A 16071-nucleotide genomic window follows, 5' to 3' on the forward strand; every position below is an offset into this window, starting at 1 on the left:
TATCCAACTTTAAGAACAAATAGGATTTTGAGGAAATGGCATTCCTATCTTGTGAGGGGATGGGTGGATGACAGTGCTGGAGAGCCACCCCAGGGGACTATGCTCACAGCCCGGAACATCTGATTTTAAACATCCATAAGTGAAAACAAAACAAAACAAAACAAAAAAAGACATATGCCTTGTAGCCCGGCCTATTTTTGAACTCAAGATCTTCTGAGTTTCTTGGATGCTGAAATTATAACATGAGCTACCATATCCAACGGTGTCTTGTCTTTTTTAATAGATTTAGAGTACCATTTTTTGATACTTTTGACATCTTTTAATGGAACTCATCTTTAAATAGAGTTAGTAATTTGACCAGTATTGTGTGTATATGATGAGAGCAAGTCAAATCTAAGTCTTCACTTGTTATTAATTTAAATTAATTTTATTTTAGCTCAGCCCGATGTCCTCAGATTAGTTGGAAGTAGACTGAAAGGATAAAGGATAATTTTTTCCTGAGTCAGGGTTGGTGAAGTTATAGCCATGCACTGTCCTGTGGGGGATGGTCCGTGCTAGGTGGACAGGGGATATGGGATTGCACAAACTGGCCTTGTGTTGGGCTGAGGTCCTGATGACACAGGGTACCTAGGAGAGAATGTCCTGCACAGTAAGTAATGGAAATGTAGGGGAGCTTTACTGGACATTTTAGCATTCGGTAATTAAGGCAGTGAGTCAGCAGCAGGATGCTGAGAGGGTGGAGCTGCTTAGACTGTAGGTGTGCTTTGGTGGAGAGGGAGGAGGGACCATGACAGTGCATTTTCTTGCAGAGCACTCACAATGCTGTTGTTGAAAGAGGGAGCACTGGGAGGACTCTGTGAGGAGGAGTTCCAAGGCTTCCCTCTGCCTTTGTTGCTTCCTTGTGTAGCCCCCCTTTTCCAGCATGTTCCTTCATTCCTCAGAGTTCCTTTACAGCTTTCACACTCTCCCTACACTGCCACTTCCCTCAACCTGGTACACTCCATCTAGCCTGGGGCCCTTGCTCACATTTGCAGCTTTTCAGGGATGAGCTCCAAAGCCACCTCTTCCATGATAAACTTCCAAAAATTTGCACTATTTTACTTTCCTTGGACTTTGTCCTTGAACCTTTAAAGCATTTATTTTATTTTTTATTTTTTTTATGCCCGCTATACAACCCACGGCTTCAAACATGCATCCAGGCTCCATCTCAAGCCAGCTCTTAAAACTGGTTTCATAAAATTTAATTCCTAAATTGACACTCTATGACACTGTGTAGTATATTCTTGTCTTCTGTTTTTGAGACTCATGTATTCAAGGTGTTGAGGATGACCCTGAACTCCTGATCCTCCTGTCTCCATCACTTGCCTAGTGCTAGATTGCAGGAGTGTGCTGCAATGCTCAGTTTTATTTTATGTCGTTCTATAGTTATTGTTAATATCAGTGAGGTTAAAATACAGTATTTTTACTTTTATACTATATAATGTTTTTAGAATATTGCTGTTACTGTATCATTATTTGCCATTTAACTCCTCACCAGCCCTGGGAAGTAGGTTTTGGTTTATGAGTCACAGAAGGAATATAAGGTTAGAGGTTGTCTTAGTTAGGATTCCTATGCTGGGAAGAGACACCATGACCACGACACTTCTTATAAAGGGAAACATTTAATTGAGGTGGCTTACAGTTTCAGAGGTTGAGTCTTGTTGTCATCATGGTAGAACATGGAAGCATGTAGGCAGTCACGGTGCTGGAGAAGGTGCTGAGAGTTCTGCATCTTAATCCATGGGCAACAAGAAATGAACTGTCTACCCCACTGAGTGTAGCTTGAGCAAAGGAGACCTCAAAGCCCAACCCCACAGTGACACACTACTTCCAACAAGGGCACACCTACTCCAACAGAGTCATATTTCCTAATAGTGTCACTCCCTTTGGGGAGACATTTTCCTTCAAACCTCCACAGGAGTATTGCTAAAACATGGCATAGCAGGAATCTGTACATACCTCTGAAGCATCTTGATTTTCATAGCTGGAACCAGGAGGTCTTTCTGAGCTGCCACTCTAGCAGGTACTGGTGTGGGCCCTAGGAACAAGTCAGTGTTGCAGGGGGAAGAGAATGGCTCCTTCATGCAGTTAGTATTGCTGTGGAAAGATGGAGCAGAGATGGGGCATAGCATTAAGTGTGCCTTTGCCAGGGAGACTTGTGTAGAATGTGATGCACATGGAAGATATGGCATGCTCCAGGGTAGGCCTGGCAGATTGCCAGAATGAATCTTTAGTCCCCTGGAAGAAGATGAAACCATGTACCAAGGTCTCAAGGTAGAAATGTGCCAGACATTTCTGAGGAAAGGCAGAGTGGGAGCTTAATGATATGTTGATGGCTACATGAAGGACCCTGCCCTGGGTGAGATGAGGGCTTTTCAAGGTGTGGTCAGACAAGGAAAGTGATCTGACTTGCACTGTAATGGTAGGTGCTACTGATGGCAAGATGGCTATAATAGGATGAGGGGAGGGGAGCTCATTTGGAAGCTCTTTTGTGACACTCATGAGGAAAATGATGGCATTTTGACCAGGATGCAAGAGCAGCTGGTCTGTGGGCACCAGCTTCTAGATACATGGTGTTTTGAAGGAAGAGCTTTACCCTGAGCAGCTAAAAAGACAGTAAGTCAACATAGTGGCATCAGGAGCCTGTTTTGGTTCAAGATAAGGTCAAGATGCTGTTGTCTTGAAAGTGATCACTGTACTTATATGGATGTGGGCTGAAGGCTCTGAGATAACCAAGTTGCAATATTCACTTAAAGGCTTGGGGCTGTATGAGATCACGGATGGAGAACACTGTGAGGAATGGAAGGCCAAGGGCTGGCTCTGGGCTGCTCTGAGTCCAGGCTGTGAGGAAGTAGTGGGACAGTAGGTAAGAAGAAAAGGAAGCAGAGTGTGTCTGCTGGAAGCCACTAGGAGAGGCCTAAGGAGGGCAGAGGGAATTCCTGACGTGGATGCTGTGGCAGGTCATTGGCCCAGGCTCCTTAGAGTTCACTAGACTCACAGAAGGCCACTGGATCCTATCAGTGGCAAGCAAGTGGTTGGTATAGTGATGATTTTGGAGAGAGGCTGCTATACACAGTCACATGAGATGTGACCTGTGTCCTTGAGAATCTAAAGCTTGCTGCCAAATGATTAATACAGACAACAGTGCTGTGAAGTTTTAGCAAGTGGGTGTTTTTCAACTGATTAGATGCTTTGTGAGTTTCAGAAAGGTGAAGGAATGCTGAGTTTCCACAGAGAGCAGGGCAGAAGGAGAGGAAATGAGGTTACACTGGCCATCCATTTGGTGGCCAAATTAGAGCAACCATGTAGTGAGCGAGCATTGGGTTTAATTTTAGGGAGTTTCACATTCAGTGGTGTGTTTGTGTGTGTGTGTGTGTGGGGGGGGGTCTGGGGTAGATGTTTGGGTACCTTCCTCAGTTGCTTTCTACCTTGTTTTTTGAGACATGATCTCTCCCTGCACCTAGACTGTACCAACTGGGTTGCATTATCTGGCCAGCAAGCCCCAGGGAACCTCATGTGTCCACTTTCCCAGTGTTGGGGTTGCAGGCAAGTGCTGCTACACCTGTTTGTTTTTTTCTTTGTGGGTTTTGGAGGCTGAAAACAGATACTCATGCTCACATGGTGAAGACTTCACTGATTTCATCATCTCTTCATAGTCAGTCTTTTAGGTATATTGTTTCCAGATTCTTTGTGTATCGCCAGGAAAACAGTGAACAACCAAATAAAGCATGTCTATGTGGAGTCAGCTGCATGCACAGAGACTGACTTGGAACTGTTGTCTGTGGTAGCGAGGATGATGGGAAGAGCTTCAAATGTAGGCTTTTGTCTCCCTTCAGTTTCTGACGCATGAACTTGGCACACCACACTGAGTATGAGGCTTTGTGAAGATGACAGGGGCAAGGAACTGTGGCTGTGGTTTGTGCTAACCCCATTCCCTGCCTAGTGTTTCATTTCACTCCGAAAGGAGATAGCTTAAAGAGAGGGCAAGAAATTAAACCCATAGAAAAGATCATCTGGAAAAAATAAAGGCGATGTTTGTGGCTGACAGAAACACACATAAAAGCATTGCCTGGAGTTTGGGGGCAGAAGACACCATGGGACACTTTCCATGGGAATGATGGGGTTCTCGCTCTTGTCCTCATGGGGCCTCACTTGTGCTGACTCTGGCTGACGAGCTGCAGTTCACACCAAAGTCCAAGACCTTGTGTAGTTCTGCTTGTTGTTGATACTGAGTAGGTTATTTACAGTTGGTTGTAAATAACAAAAGTGACCCAGAGAAACTTTGCTTTTTAAAGTTGGGTTTTTGGTAAACAATTTTTCTAAACTGTACTGATATTATTTATATTTTTATTAGTGTATATTATATAAGATGACGGGTTTCAGAATCTCATTTTTGTTTAAATATGTCATGAACTTTGACTCTATTCACTCCCCATTATTCTCTCCTTCCCCTCTCCTCTAATGTGAGTCCCCTTACTCTTGGCTATGATCAAAATATGTGTGTAAAATTCCCAAAGAATAAGTTAAATTTTTTAAATGACAATCTCCAGTTCCATCCAGTTTCCTAAAAGTGACGTAATTTATTTATGGCTGAGTAGAGCTCCCTCTCTCTCCCTCCCTTCCCCTCCCTCTCTCTCTCTCTCTCTCTCACACACACACACACACACACACACACACACCACACACACACACACACTCACACACACGGGGACATTTCTTCATTGTTTCATCTGTGGATGAACATCTAGAATGTTTCTGTAATTGGGCTGCTGTGAGCGGGTGTTCATTGCTGCGATACACTGACTGATTCCCATTCAAATACCCACACAAGGCTGGTGTGGCTGGACCTTAAGGTGGTTCTTTTAGGTTTTGTGCCCTCCCTCCACTGCCGATTTGTAGAGTAACTGTATATTACATTACCACTAGCAGTGAACAGGGACTTTTCCCTGCCCATCCTTGCTAGAATCTGTTGGTTTTTTTTGTGTTTGTTTTTCCAGTAACAGTCATTCTGATTAGAGTGGGGTTGGAATTTCAGTGTAGATTTTCATTCCCCTGATGGCTAGGGATGTTGAGCAATTTTTAGACAAGGTCTCCCTTTGGAGCTGGACTGGGCTGGCTTTGACTTCTGTTGCAGTGTTCTGTGTGCTGAGATTACTGGTATACACTGATTTTTAGAATCAAGCCAGCATCTAGCCATCCTGAAACTTGGGGACAATTAGACATATCTGTGACACTTCTTTTACATGCATTTGAATGGGAATTTTGGATTTTTTTTCCTTTTGCTTTCCATTAATGCTCCTAACATTGGTTGTAATCCAAGGCTTTGGATTAGTACTCTGTAAGTTTAATTTGTTTTCCACAGGAGATATCCAGTGTGTAGAAATAATCCCAAGCATATGGAGGCTACTCTGCCTACCTCTGAAAATCATCACTTTAGGGGAGACTAGATGTGTGATGACCCCCACACTACAATTTTAACATGTATGTCCATGTTATTTCACATAATTGAAAATATTTTCTTTTGTATTTTATCTTTAGAGACTGTCATGCAGTTCCTTGAAAAACTATCTGACAAACTCTCTGAAAGGTTAGTTGGTATACTGTTTTCTATTTGAGTTGTGCAGTCAGCTTGTGAGTGTTGTGTGAGTACATGTGTGTTTGTATGTATGCACATCCATGTGCATGCGGAGGCTTCAGGTTGTTGGCGGGTGCCCTCCTCTGTCACTTTATCTTGTACATTGAAACACGTTCTCTCACTGGCACTCAGGCTTGCCAGTTCAGGTAGTCAAGCTACCAGCTTGCTCCAGGGATGCCTCATCTCCTCTTCTTAAATGCCCTCCTGGCATGCACATGGGTCCTGGGGATCCGAACTCTGCTCTGCACACTTGTGCACCTTCTCATGTGTCTCCCCACTTTCTGCACTTACGTTTGTTTTAAAAATTAAGAAGTAATTTACTAAGAATGTAAACTTACATGTTAGTCAGATCTGTTGGCAGGAGGTTGTTGCCTAGAGAAGACACTGAAAGCAGCCTCCCTATGATAACAGTTTCAACCACTCAACTAGTTCTCCTGGTCGACCCACTTTCTTTAACAACCCCTCATTCATATGTATTTACTCACCTTTCCAAGATGTTCTTGAAACCATTTGTTTTAAACTGTGTCACTAATTATAACAAACTTATAAAGTAGCATGTCTCTTTGGGGGCAAAATGCAGGAGCCCTTGGGTGCAGTGGGTCTTCTGGGTTTGGGGTTTTTGTTTTAAGGATTCTCTGCTTTGGTGTTTGTAATGCTAGCTATGTCCCCTTTCTGCCCCACACCCAGTGGTGGTCCCTTGCTGCTGTCTCTGCCCTTCCTTCCAGTCCCTTACCTCCAGTCCTTACCCTTAGTGGGCTCTCTTCTAGCACTTTGAGAAGGGAAGGCCTCCTTGCCCTGTTATATCCAGGGTTTCAGGAAGAGGTATAACATGGTTTGGGGACCCAGGCAAAGGTGGCCTCTTACCTGCCTCGCAAGCCATTTTGACCATAGGAACTCATTGTGTGTGCTCAGATTTCTGTTTGGAACTTTAAAAAAGGTTTATTTTATGTGCTGAGTGTTTTATCTGCATGTATGTGTTTGTACTGAGTGCATGCTGATGTTTGTGGAGGTCAGAAGAGAGCATCAGATCTCCTGGGACTGAGGTTACAGAAAGTTGTGAGCAGCTATTGGGTACTGGGAACTGGATCCAAGTCCTCTGAAAGAGTCATACATGCTCTTAACCCCAGAGCCATTTCGCCAGTCCCATCTGTTTGGGATTTTTAAACTTCTGCTTTTGAATCCCTTTTTAATTTGGCTGTGTTTATCTCTTCTAAAATCTTTTAATACCAGTGAGCCAGTGTCTCCATTACAATGAAGAGGGAATGTTGATTTGAAGTTTCTTAGTTACTTGCTTTTGCTTGAAGGATTCTTCATTTATGTGTAGCTATAGATTGTATTTTTAGCAAGTGTGCCTTCATAAGTTTGTAGTTTTATATGTGTGTGTATGTGTATATGAATATATGTTTTAATTCTAGTAACACCTCCTGTTATTGCCCAGAGTTTTTCTGTAGGGAAAAGTGGTGAATAGCAGTTGTAACTATAATCTGTATGGATGTTCTATAGAGAGGAACTTGTCAGTCTCCTGCATTTGGGGTGCTAATTTAGAGTCTTCTGTTTAATCTTCACTTGCTTCTGCTTCCCAAGCTTTAGTACTCTCAAGGCGTGCATCACGTTGTGGATATGGTAGAATTTGAATTGACTTTATGATCTATGTAGTCTTATACGACAATTTAGTAGAAGTTGGATTAATCACAGTTTGCTTTTTGTAGTAAAAGACATATATAGTTTTATTAATTCATGACTGTTGGAAAGGTTATAAAGTTTACTCTTATTGCAATTACTAAAATTTTTTCTTAAGTAATCATAGACTTGTTTTGCAGAACTGCAAAAGATTTTGAGATGATGAGAGGAATGAAAATGAAACTAAATCCTCAAAATTCTGTAAGTTGAATCTATGTTGAATTTTTTCAAATGATATAAACACTATTTCTACTAAAAGCATTATCTCTTGATTCTAGAACTTTATTTTTCAATTTTAAGTTTAAATGTTTTAATTGTAAATTTGTTCTTTACAGTTTCATACATATGTATAAGTAATTTGATCATTTTTCCTTTCCCCATAAGTCTCTTATCCCTTCCCATAAAACCTCTTCCTTTCCTCATGTCTATGGAGTGTGTGTGTGTGTGTGTGTGTGTGTGTGTGTGTGTGTTTCACTGCATTTGACTAGGGTGCTTATATGAGCATGGGTGGTGGGTTATTTATTTACTTCAGCAAGGACAACTTACCAGGGGAGTATGACTCCTTCCCTCCCCCAGCAACCATTAATTGCTTGTAGCTCTATAGGGAGAGGTGAGGCCTTATTGGCCCCTCAGTCATCCCTTATCAATATGAAGGAATATGAACCAGCCCAGTCTTGGGCAGGTCTTGTACAGGAAGCCACTGTTGCTCTGAGTTCGTGGGCACAACAACCAGTCATGTCCAGAAGATAGAGGTTTACAGCATCCTTCCCTTCATGTAGCTCTTAGTTTTTCCAGCCAGTCCTCTTTCACAATGTCCAAGCCTTGGAGAAGGGGTGGTATAGATGTCCCATTTGAGGCTAAACATTCAACAATCACTTATTCGCAACACTTTGACCATGTATGAGTTTCTGTAGTAATAATTATCAGCTGCTGTAAACAGAGGCTTCTGATAAAGGCTGAGAGCAGTACTAGTCTATGGGTATAAACATAATGTGTAGAATGAAGTTTGATATTGTTTCTGTTTAGCAAAGTAACCATAGTAGGTTCTGCCATAGGGCCTGTGACTTCTGCAGCCATGGTTTCTAATTAGGTTTACAATACCAGACATGAGCTCCTGTGCCATGGCCTCAAGTCCAATAAGAAAGCATTTGGTTACTCCCATAATAGTCATGCCACTATTACATGAGTGGGTACATATTGCTGATTCTAGGATTTCCTTAGGATTTTTTGGAAGTCCTTATAGTCTTTTTAATGCTTGGTCTCAGTGAATTTGGTATTAAAATATTTGATATATAGGTCTGAATTTGAGGTTATGATAGGAAACCAGCATTTTTATCAGTTGGTGTGTATATACATTTATGAATGTATATTAACAGAAAATGTATTTATGAAGCAGTTCTTCAGAAAGTCAGCTTCCCATTTCAAGGTAGCCTTTGATGTAGCTAAATGGAGACTTGATGTAGCAGGTGACAATTTGAACCTCAGTGTTAATCTTGTAGTTTATACCTCCAGTACTTAATCTTATACCTCCAGTACTTACTGGATCATATGGGCCAAGTAGCAGAGCTGCCTGCACATTGGCTTGGACCTGTCAAAGAGCCTTCTCCAGGCCCCACTCAAAGCTAGCCGATTTTTGAGTCACTTGGTATATGGACCAGAGTAACATAGCCAGGTGAAGAATGTGTTGTCTCCAGAATCCAAATAGGCCCACTAGCTTTGTGCTTCTTTCTTGGTGGTATGAGGGGTCATGCACAGTAATTATCCTTCACCTTGGAAGGAATATCTCTGCATGCCCCACATCATTGGGCTCCTAAGAATGTCACTGAAGCCTTTGAATTTGGGTTGGGTTTATTTCCCATCCTCTAATGTGAATATGCATTAGTAACAAGTCCAAAGTGGTTGCTACCTCCTGCTCACTTGGACTAATTAGCAGAATCTCATCAACATAGTGGGTCAGTGTGATATTTTGTGGAAGAGACAGATGACCAAGAGCCTTTGAACTAAGTTATGACACAGGATTGGAGTGTTAATATACTATTACATAGTATGTGTTGTTTTCAGTTGTAAGGTCATGTGATGTCATAATATAGACCCAGTGTCTTTGTGACCAGAATGATGCCCAGGTACTTGGGATGTTATGAAGTGATGGGATTGCAGACATTAGGATCCTTGTTCCCATGTGGCTCAAAGGATTACCACAGGCTTTCTATGGTTGTCTACACCAATCTCTTGTAGGTGCTATTGTTGATGATTCTTGATTTGATAGAACCTGTGAGAGCTGTAGGCACCGGAAATATAAAGAAAAGGGCCTTCCAAAGTTGCAAGGGAAGGGGGAAAAAAAAAAGTGGCTGGAGAGATGGCTCAGAGGTTAAGAGCACTGACTGCTCTTCTAGAGGTCCTGAGTTCAATTCCCAGCAACCACATGGTGGCTCACAACCATCCGTAATGAGACCTGGTGTCCTCTTCTGGCCTGCAGGGCACATGCAGACAGAACACTGTAAACATAATAAATAAATCTTAAAAAAGGAGAAGAAGAAGGAGAAGAAGAAGAAGAAGAAGAAGAAGAAGAAGAAGAAGAAGAAGAAGAAGAAGAAGAAGAAGAAGAAGAAGAAAAGAGCCTTGTAGATTTGAAAACTTCCAGTTTCTCGGACCCACCCACTAAGAAATAAATAGTACCCTGCTGGACTGGATAGGATTAGAGTAGCATGCCTATCTGGGACCTTGCTGTTAGCTGTATCTGGTCTGATTACTAGTGTCAGTCACCTACACCCTTTGCAGTGTTAGGCACATCCACATAGGATATCAGGTACAGATCAGAATTTAGTTGGGTGGATTAAAAAATTAAAAACATGTCTCAGAAAGTTAATTCAGTCAAAGCTGAGGTACCTTTACCTTCCCTCCCAACATTTTTGTATGACTGGTGAATGCAGGTAGCTGTGCAAATGTTGGTGAAGGCCTGATCCTCTCATGAGGCTCCGTTCTGGTCAGTGGTGCCTCTGCTTACCCTGTTGCTCTAGCTAGAAGCTGCACTTATCACTGGTTCTTGAAGTGCAGTTCCTGACCTGAAGCAATACCATCACCAGGGAATTTATCCCCACACACCAATGTAAACATCTGGGTGGAGGCCTGTTCTTGAGTTCCATTGTGCCCTGAAGGTGGTTCCCACGCCTATTGTTCCTGCAGCTGACCTCAACCCTATCCTCCTCTTCCCATGCCTATGGCACAGCCTTGGCTAGCTTGTTACAGTTTTCACCTAGTTGGAGTTGCTTAACTGGCTTCCTAGCTTTAAGTTCCTACTCCCCTAAAAAACATACTTGTTTTAGGTAGGGTTTCTATTGCTGTGAAGAGACACCATGACCATGGTAACTCTTATAAAGGAATACATTTAATTTGGGGTTGCTTACATTTTCAGAAGTTTAGTCCATTATCATCATGGTGAGACATGGTGGCATGCAGGCACATGGTGCTGGAGCTGAGAGTCCTTACCTCTTGATTCAGGTAACAGGAAGTCGTCTGTCCCACTGGGCATGGCTTGAGCATATATGAGACCTCAAAGCTTGCTTCCACAGTGACACACTTCCTCCAACAAGACCACACCTACTCCAGCAATGCCATACCTAATAGTGCCAGTCTCTTTGGGGCCATTTTCTTTCAAACCACCACAGTACTGGTGGATTCAGAATGCTTAGCCATGTGCCCAGCCCAGTGTGGACCCAGAGCAGGTACTTTGAGTGAATGAATCAATAAGTGACTAGATTGCCATCAGGGAGAGTCCCCTGCAGCACAGATCTGGTCTCGTCACTTTGTTTAAAATCCTTCACTGACTGCTGCTCCTGTCATTGCAGTTCTTTGCATCTTTCCCCCAGTCACTGAGGGTCTGGCCCGCCTCAGCATGCAGCTGCAGTGCTGTTCTCTTCTGTACCCGGGGTGGCATGGCTTTCCTTACTCACTTCCACTTCGCTTTCTTTTGTTCTTCAACTCTTGCTGGTCATTATGTGCCAGTCATTTAAATATGCTGTGGTAGGGAGCTTCCCGTCACCGTCAGTGCTACAGGAAGGCCTCTCCTTTCTCACCTCGATTAACCGCTGCCATCTCTCAGAACCCACTTTGGGCTTGTTTTCTTCCCAAACAGCCCTGAACCCACACTTTGATTAAAAACTTCTTTGAGTTGATGCTTGTGCCTTAGGCATATAATACATTTTGTGTATTCTCTTTTGTTTGTTTTAAAAAATACCCTTGTCATGGGTCATGGTTTTGAGTGAGTTATATGGAAGAGGCATGTGCATGTATGTGGAAGCCAGAGTCAACCTCACATGTCATTTTTTATGAACTGTTCATTTTATTTTTTGAGATAGGGTTGCTCAGTGATTCTGCCTAGCTGGCTGGCCAGCCAGTGAGCCTTAGGCATCTTCCTGACTTCTCTTTCCCACGGGGGCTAGAAGCATGCACTACCATACTCAGTTTTACGTATGTTCTGGGAATTGAATTCAGGTCCTCATTCTTGTTCAGCAAGCACTTTACTACTGAGCTCTCCTCCCGTCCCCATCATGTGGTACACTGCTCTCTTGTTAAGTCACTTTGCCTTCCTACACCATCATCTCTGCTGAGGCTGATGTCTGCTTATGTCTGTGGTAGGAACCCCACTCTGCCATCTACAGATGGTGCATAGTTATGAGCTGGGAGCTGGGAACTGAGCTCCAGGAGGTGAAGGTTCAGAAATGCCATCCAGGCGTTCATGAGAGAGAGGCCATGAGTCTGGACTCTGGCATTGTCACACATGCTGTGCCCAAAGTGCCATTGTGCGTGTTGGAGGGAGCACCTCCTTCCTTGGGACTGTGCTGAGCTGCATCTTTGAAGGGTGAGGGCCACAGGACAGCTGGCATGCTGAGCCCTTCCTCAGAGCCAGGTGCTGTGCCTGTGTGGGAGGTGCTGTGACTCAGTGAGTGGCCACCATGCAGCAGGCTCTGCAGAGGCAGGCCCACTGAGGAAGGACACACAGGCAGGGTGCTCACCCTCATGCAGCTGCAGTCTGGTAATTTGACCCCAGTGGGTAAGACTTTCCTTCCCACTCAAGTGGTCAGGCTTGCTCTCAACCTCCTGGACTGGCTGCCACAGAACTGCTATTGCTTCTATTTTTTCTTTTGTTTTGTTTTGAGGTAGGATTTGGCTTTTTAGCTCAGGGCCTCAAACTTGGGGTCCTGCCCCAAGGGCTGGGATTGTAAGCCTAAACTGCCATGCTCTGTTCTTGTACTATCTCCTTAAGACAAAGTTTCTTTGCTGAAACTGGAGTTGATTCTGCCTTAGTTACATTTTAAATTATTGCTTTAATTTTGGGGCTGTATCCTAACGCAACCTTCTTATTAAGTGTCCGAAAGCATGCTTATCTCATTTTTGTAGAGTATGAATTCATATCTGGGCTATGATTTGAGAAAACTTGGATTCTGGCTGATTTAACCCACTAATGTTGGCATTTGTTGATTACACTTTAGAATGTCATTTACATTTGCCCCAGATCCTAGGGTTATGCCTTATTTGTGCCCCTCTGTGTATTGGTTACAGAGAAGTCAAATTGTGCCATGGTATGGTTTTTAAATGTTTTTTTCTCATATATGTTAAAAATAACTGGTCTATCTAGTATAAGCTGACCAAGTTTCTGATAAAAATAATGAGATAGTCAATATCTTTGCTTACAGTGAACCATTCCCTTTCAGGAACTAATGCCTTGGGACCCACCCTACTACAGTGGTGTGATTCGTGCAGAGAGGTAAGGCTTCCCAGAAAGACCCCTGCGGGAAGGGAGTCGGGAGTTAATGTTCTGAGCACTTTGCACATTAGTGATACAGCTTCTCAGGTGCTCTCATCACACAGCTGCCTTCCCCGAGACACATCTCTATCTGATGGCAGTCTCATTCACAGGGTCTTGATTTGATCCTCTGCAGGCCAGTACTTGTGTGGCTTGTGCCTGTCCTTAATTCTCTGGGCACTGCTGTCTCATACATGTAATTGTTTCTTGCTAGCTCCATTAAAAAAACCCACATTTATTTATTAATTTATTCATTTATTTGCATGTGTGTATGTGGGGAAGGGCATACACAGCATGCGTGGTTAGACGACAGCTTGCAGGAGTCAGTTCTGTCTACTGTGTGTGTCCTGGGGATTGAACTCAGGACATCAGACCTGGCAACAGGCACCTGCACTCACTGGGCCATCCTGCCAGACTGCTATCCCTACTTTAAAGTTCCGAGGAACGAACACACACACACACACACACACACACACACACACACACACACACACACACACAGTTTTCACACACACACACACACACACACACACAGAGTTTTCAGGAAGCATGAATTCTTTGTTAGCTCTTCAAGCCCATGTCAGCACCAAATAAAAGAAATCATACAATGAGAATTTGGGGAAGACAATGGCATAATGTTTGAATGGCATTCAGAGTTTTTACATTTAAGTATGCTTTCATATATATTTGAGTGTGTTCATGCACACGCCATGGCACATGTGTAGGTGAGAGGACAACTTGAAGGAGTCATTTCTCTCCTGGTGATTGAACTCATGGCAAGTGTTTATACCTGCTGAACAATTTTGCCAACCCTAAATGGCTCTTGTTTTAATCCAGCACATTTATTTTATTTTGTTTTTCGAGACAGGTTCTCTCTGTGTAGCCCTGGCTGTCTTGGAACTCAATCTGTAGACCAGGCTGGCCCTGAACTCAGAGATCTACCTGCCTTTGTCTCCCGAGTGCTGGGATTAAAGTCACCACCACTGCCCGGCAGTCCAGCAGATTTGTTTAATACAGTGTGGCCTTTAGGGGTTTGGGGTATACATGCTTGACCAGTTTTCCAGCCCAGCTATGCTGGGAACAGTGGTACCTGCCTGGGAGCAGAGGAGCTCTGGCTTGTTTGTCTGACTGTTAACTCAGCGAAAGAAACAGGAAAGGATGTGGAAGTTTCTCAGAAGAATTTATGTGGTGGTGTCTGTCCTCATGCCATCTGTTTTACACAGGGTTGAGCTCGGGCTGAAGTCTCAACAGTGTGGGTAAAGAAAGGCACAGAGGTACAGGTAATGGATGAGAAAGGAAGAGTACACTGTGGTTTGTTTGGATTTGAGGTTAGGAGATGGGACAATGAAGAGGTGGAAAGCCTTGTTTAAGTCATCCACTTTGGACACATGTGTGTGGTTTACATGGAGTGGAGAGCAGACGCGACTTTCTTTGCAGCCAGCTTTTCTTTAAGCTCAGCACAGGGGCCGTTTTTTTTGCATTATGTTAAGACTTCAGACCTGTTTGTGTTTAGTTTCTCATTTAGTTGCCTAAAGAAGAAAACCAACGTGTTTAGAAGTAGGCGGAGAATTAGCGCGTGTCAGGACTGCCCAGGAGTGATGTGTGGAGACAGCAGTGAATGAAGGACTGTGGCTTAATCTCAAGGAGCAGCTGCTGTTTGCTGTTTCAGTTAGGTAGGGTCTTCCCAGAAATTAGGTCTTTCAAGTTTGAAGAGATAGGAAAAGTATCTGAAATAGTTTTATTTGAAATTAAAATTTATTTTGGAATGGCAGTGCATTTATGTGGCTTAAAACATCAGAACAGTGGTAGAAAGATGTTCATTAGGAAACGTTGGCTCCATCCCTGCCCTGACCCCTCAGGGGCCGTTTTCTAGAGCTGTTTAATCTGCGCTGTCAGCGCTTGGGTTTTGCTCTTCATGCCTTGGCAGGCGTTGTCTCTTTTCCTGATAACAGCCAGCTCCAATGACCTGGGTGTGTGCTGGTGCTGCTTCGTATCAAGATGTTTTCAGAAGGGGTAGTTTCCTATTATCTACTCCATGCTAAGCCTCAAAAATCTCAGAAGTAGTCACATAATAAAATAAGTGTGTTTTACATAAAATTACACAGAAAACATTGAACTATCACAGATGAACTTCTGTTTAGTGTGTGAAATCTTATTTTTATTGACAGAGACATAATGACCTTGGTACTTTAAAATTTTTTCATATGAACTTTTATTATGAAATTATGAAAAGTTTCAAAATAAACAGAAAAGGAACAATGTAAACAGCTGCCAGATGTTCACCTCTGGGGGCCATTGAGCATCGGTTGTGCTGGGTTTGTTTCTTCTGCCCCCTTTGATTTCTATTTTGCTTTTTTGTCTTTTGTCCTTCCTTCCTTGTCCCACTGCATTCTCTACTTACCTTCAGGTCATTCTTAGATTCTGTTTGTGCACTCACATGCTTATATCTTTGAAGGACATGGACATCTCATTACATTATTATGTAATGTTAATTTGTTACCTGTACCTAGTCCACAGTAAGTGTTTCTTGATGGTGTGTGTATTCAGGTTTCTGTTATTTTAAGAAGACACTGAGACAGTTGGCATCTCAGGAGGAAAGGTTGGGTTTTGCTTCTAGTTTTGGAGGCTCCAGTGTATGCCTCTCTCTGATCTCCATCATTCCTCTCAAGGCCTCGTTTTCTGGGACACAGCACACAAATGAGTGTTTTCTATTAGTAATATGTAATCTGTTCTTTGGCCATGTTGCATTTCTTCTTATAGTTAGCAAGCTTTGAGGAAAGTGAAATCCACCAATGGCTTTCTTTTCTGTGTGGCAGTGATCGTGGTAGCAGTGTGTTGGTCCTGGCTTTCCCCCAAGAAGCCGCTCTTTACTCACATTGGAGCCTAGGAAGTGTTTCCTATTTTCCTGGTGTGA

General features: G+C 43.1%; 1 protein-coding gene across 3 annotated transcripts in view; it reads left to right on the plus strand.

Moving 5' to 3' along the window:
* Nucleotides 1-16071, plus strand: part of Mipep (mitochondrial intermediate peptidase) — a 126339-nt gene that overhangs the window by 20150 nt on the left and 90118 nt on the right. For all 3 annotated transcript variants that reach the window (XR_004772346.1, XM_027390404.2, XM_027390403.2), the window contains exons 8-10: nt 5578-5626; nt 7495-7555; nt 13066-13118. Coding sequence is in view for 2 of the 3 variants with exons in the window: in XM_027390404.2 (XP_027246205.1) it covers nt 5578-5626; nt 7495-7555; nt 13066-13118 (163 nt within the window). In the remaining variant the exon portion in view is untranslated. The remainder of the gene's footprint in view (nt 1-5577; nt 5627-7494; nt 7556-13065; nt 13119-16071) is intronic.

This window comes from Cricetulus griseus (genome assembly GCF_003668045.3).
Source record: "Cricetulus griseus strain 17A/GY chromosome 1 unlocalized genomic scaffold, alternate assembly CriGri-PICRH-1.0 chr1_1, whole genome shotgun sequence".
In the NCBI taxonomy this organism is placed as follows: Eukaryota; Metazoa; Chordata; class Mammalia; order Rodentia; family Cricetidae; genus Cricetulus; species Cricetulus griseus.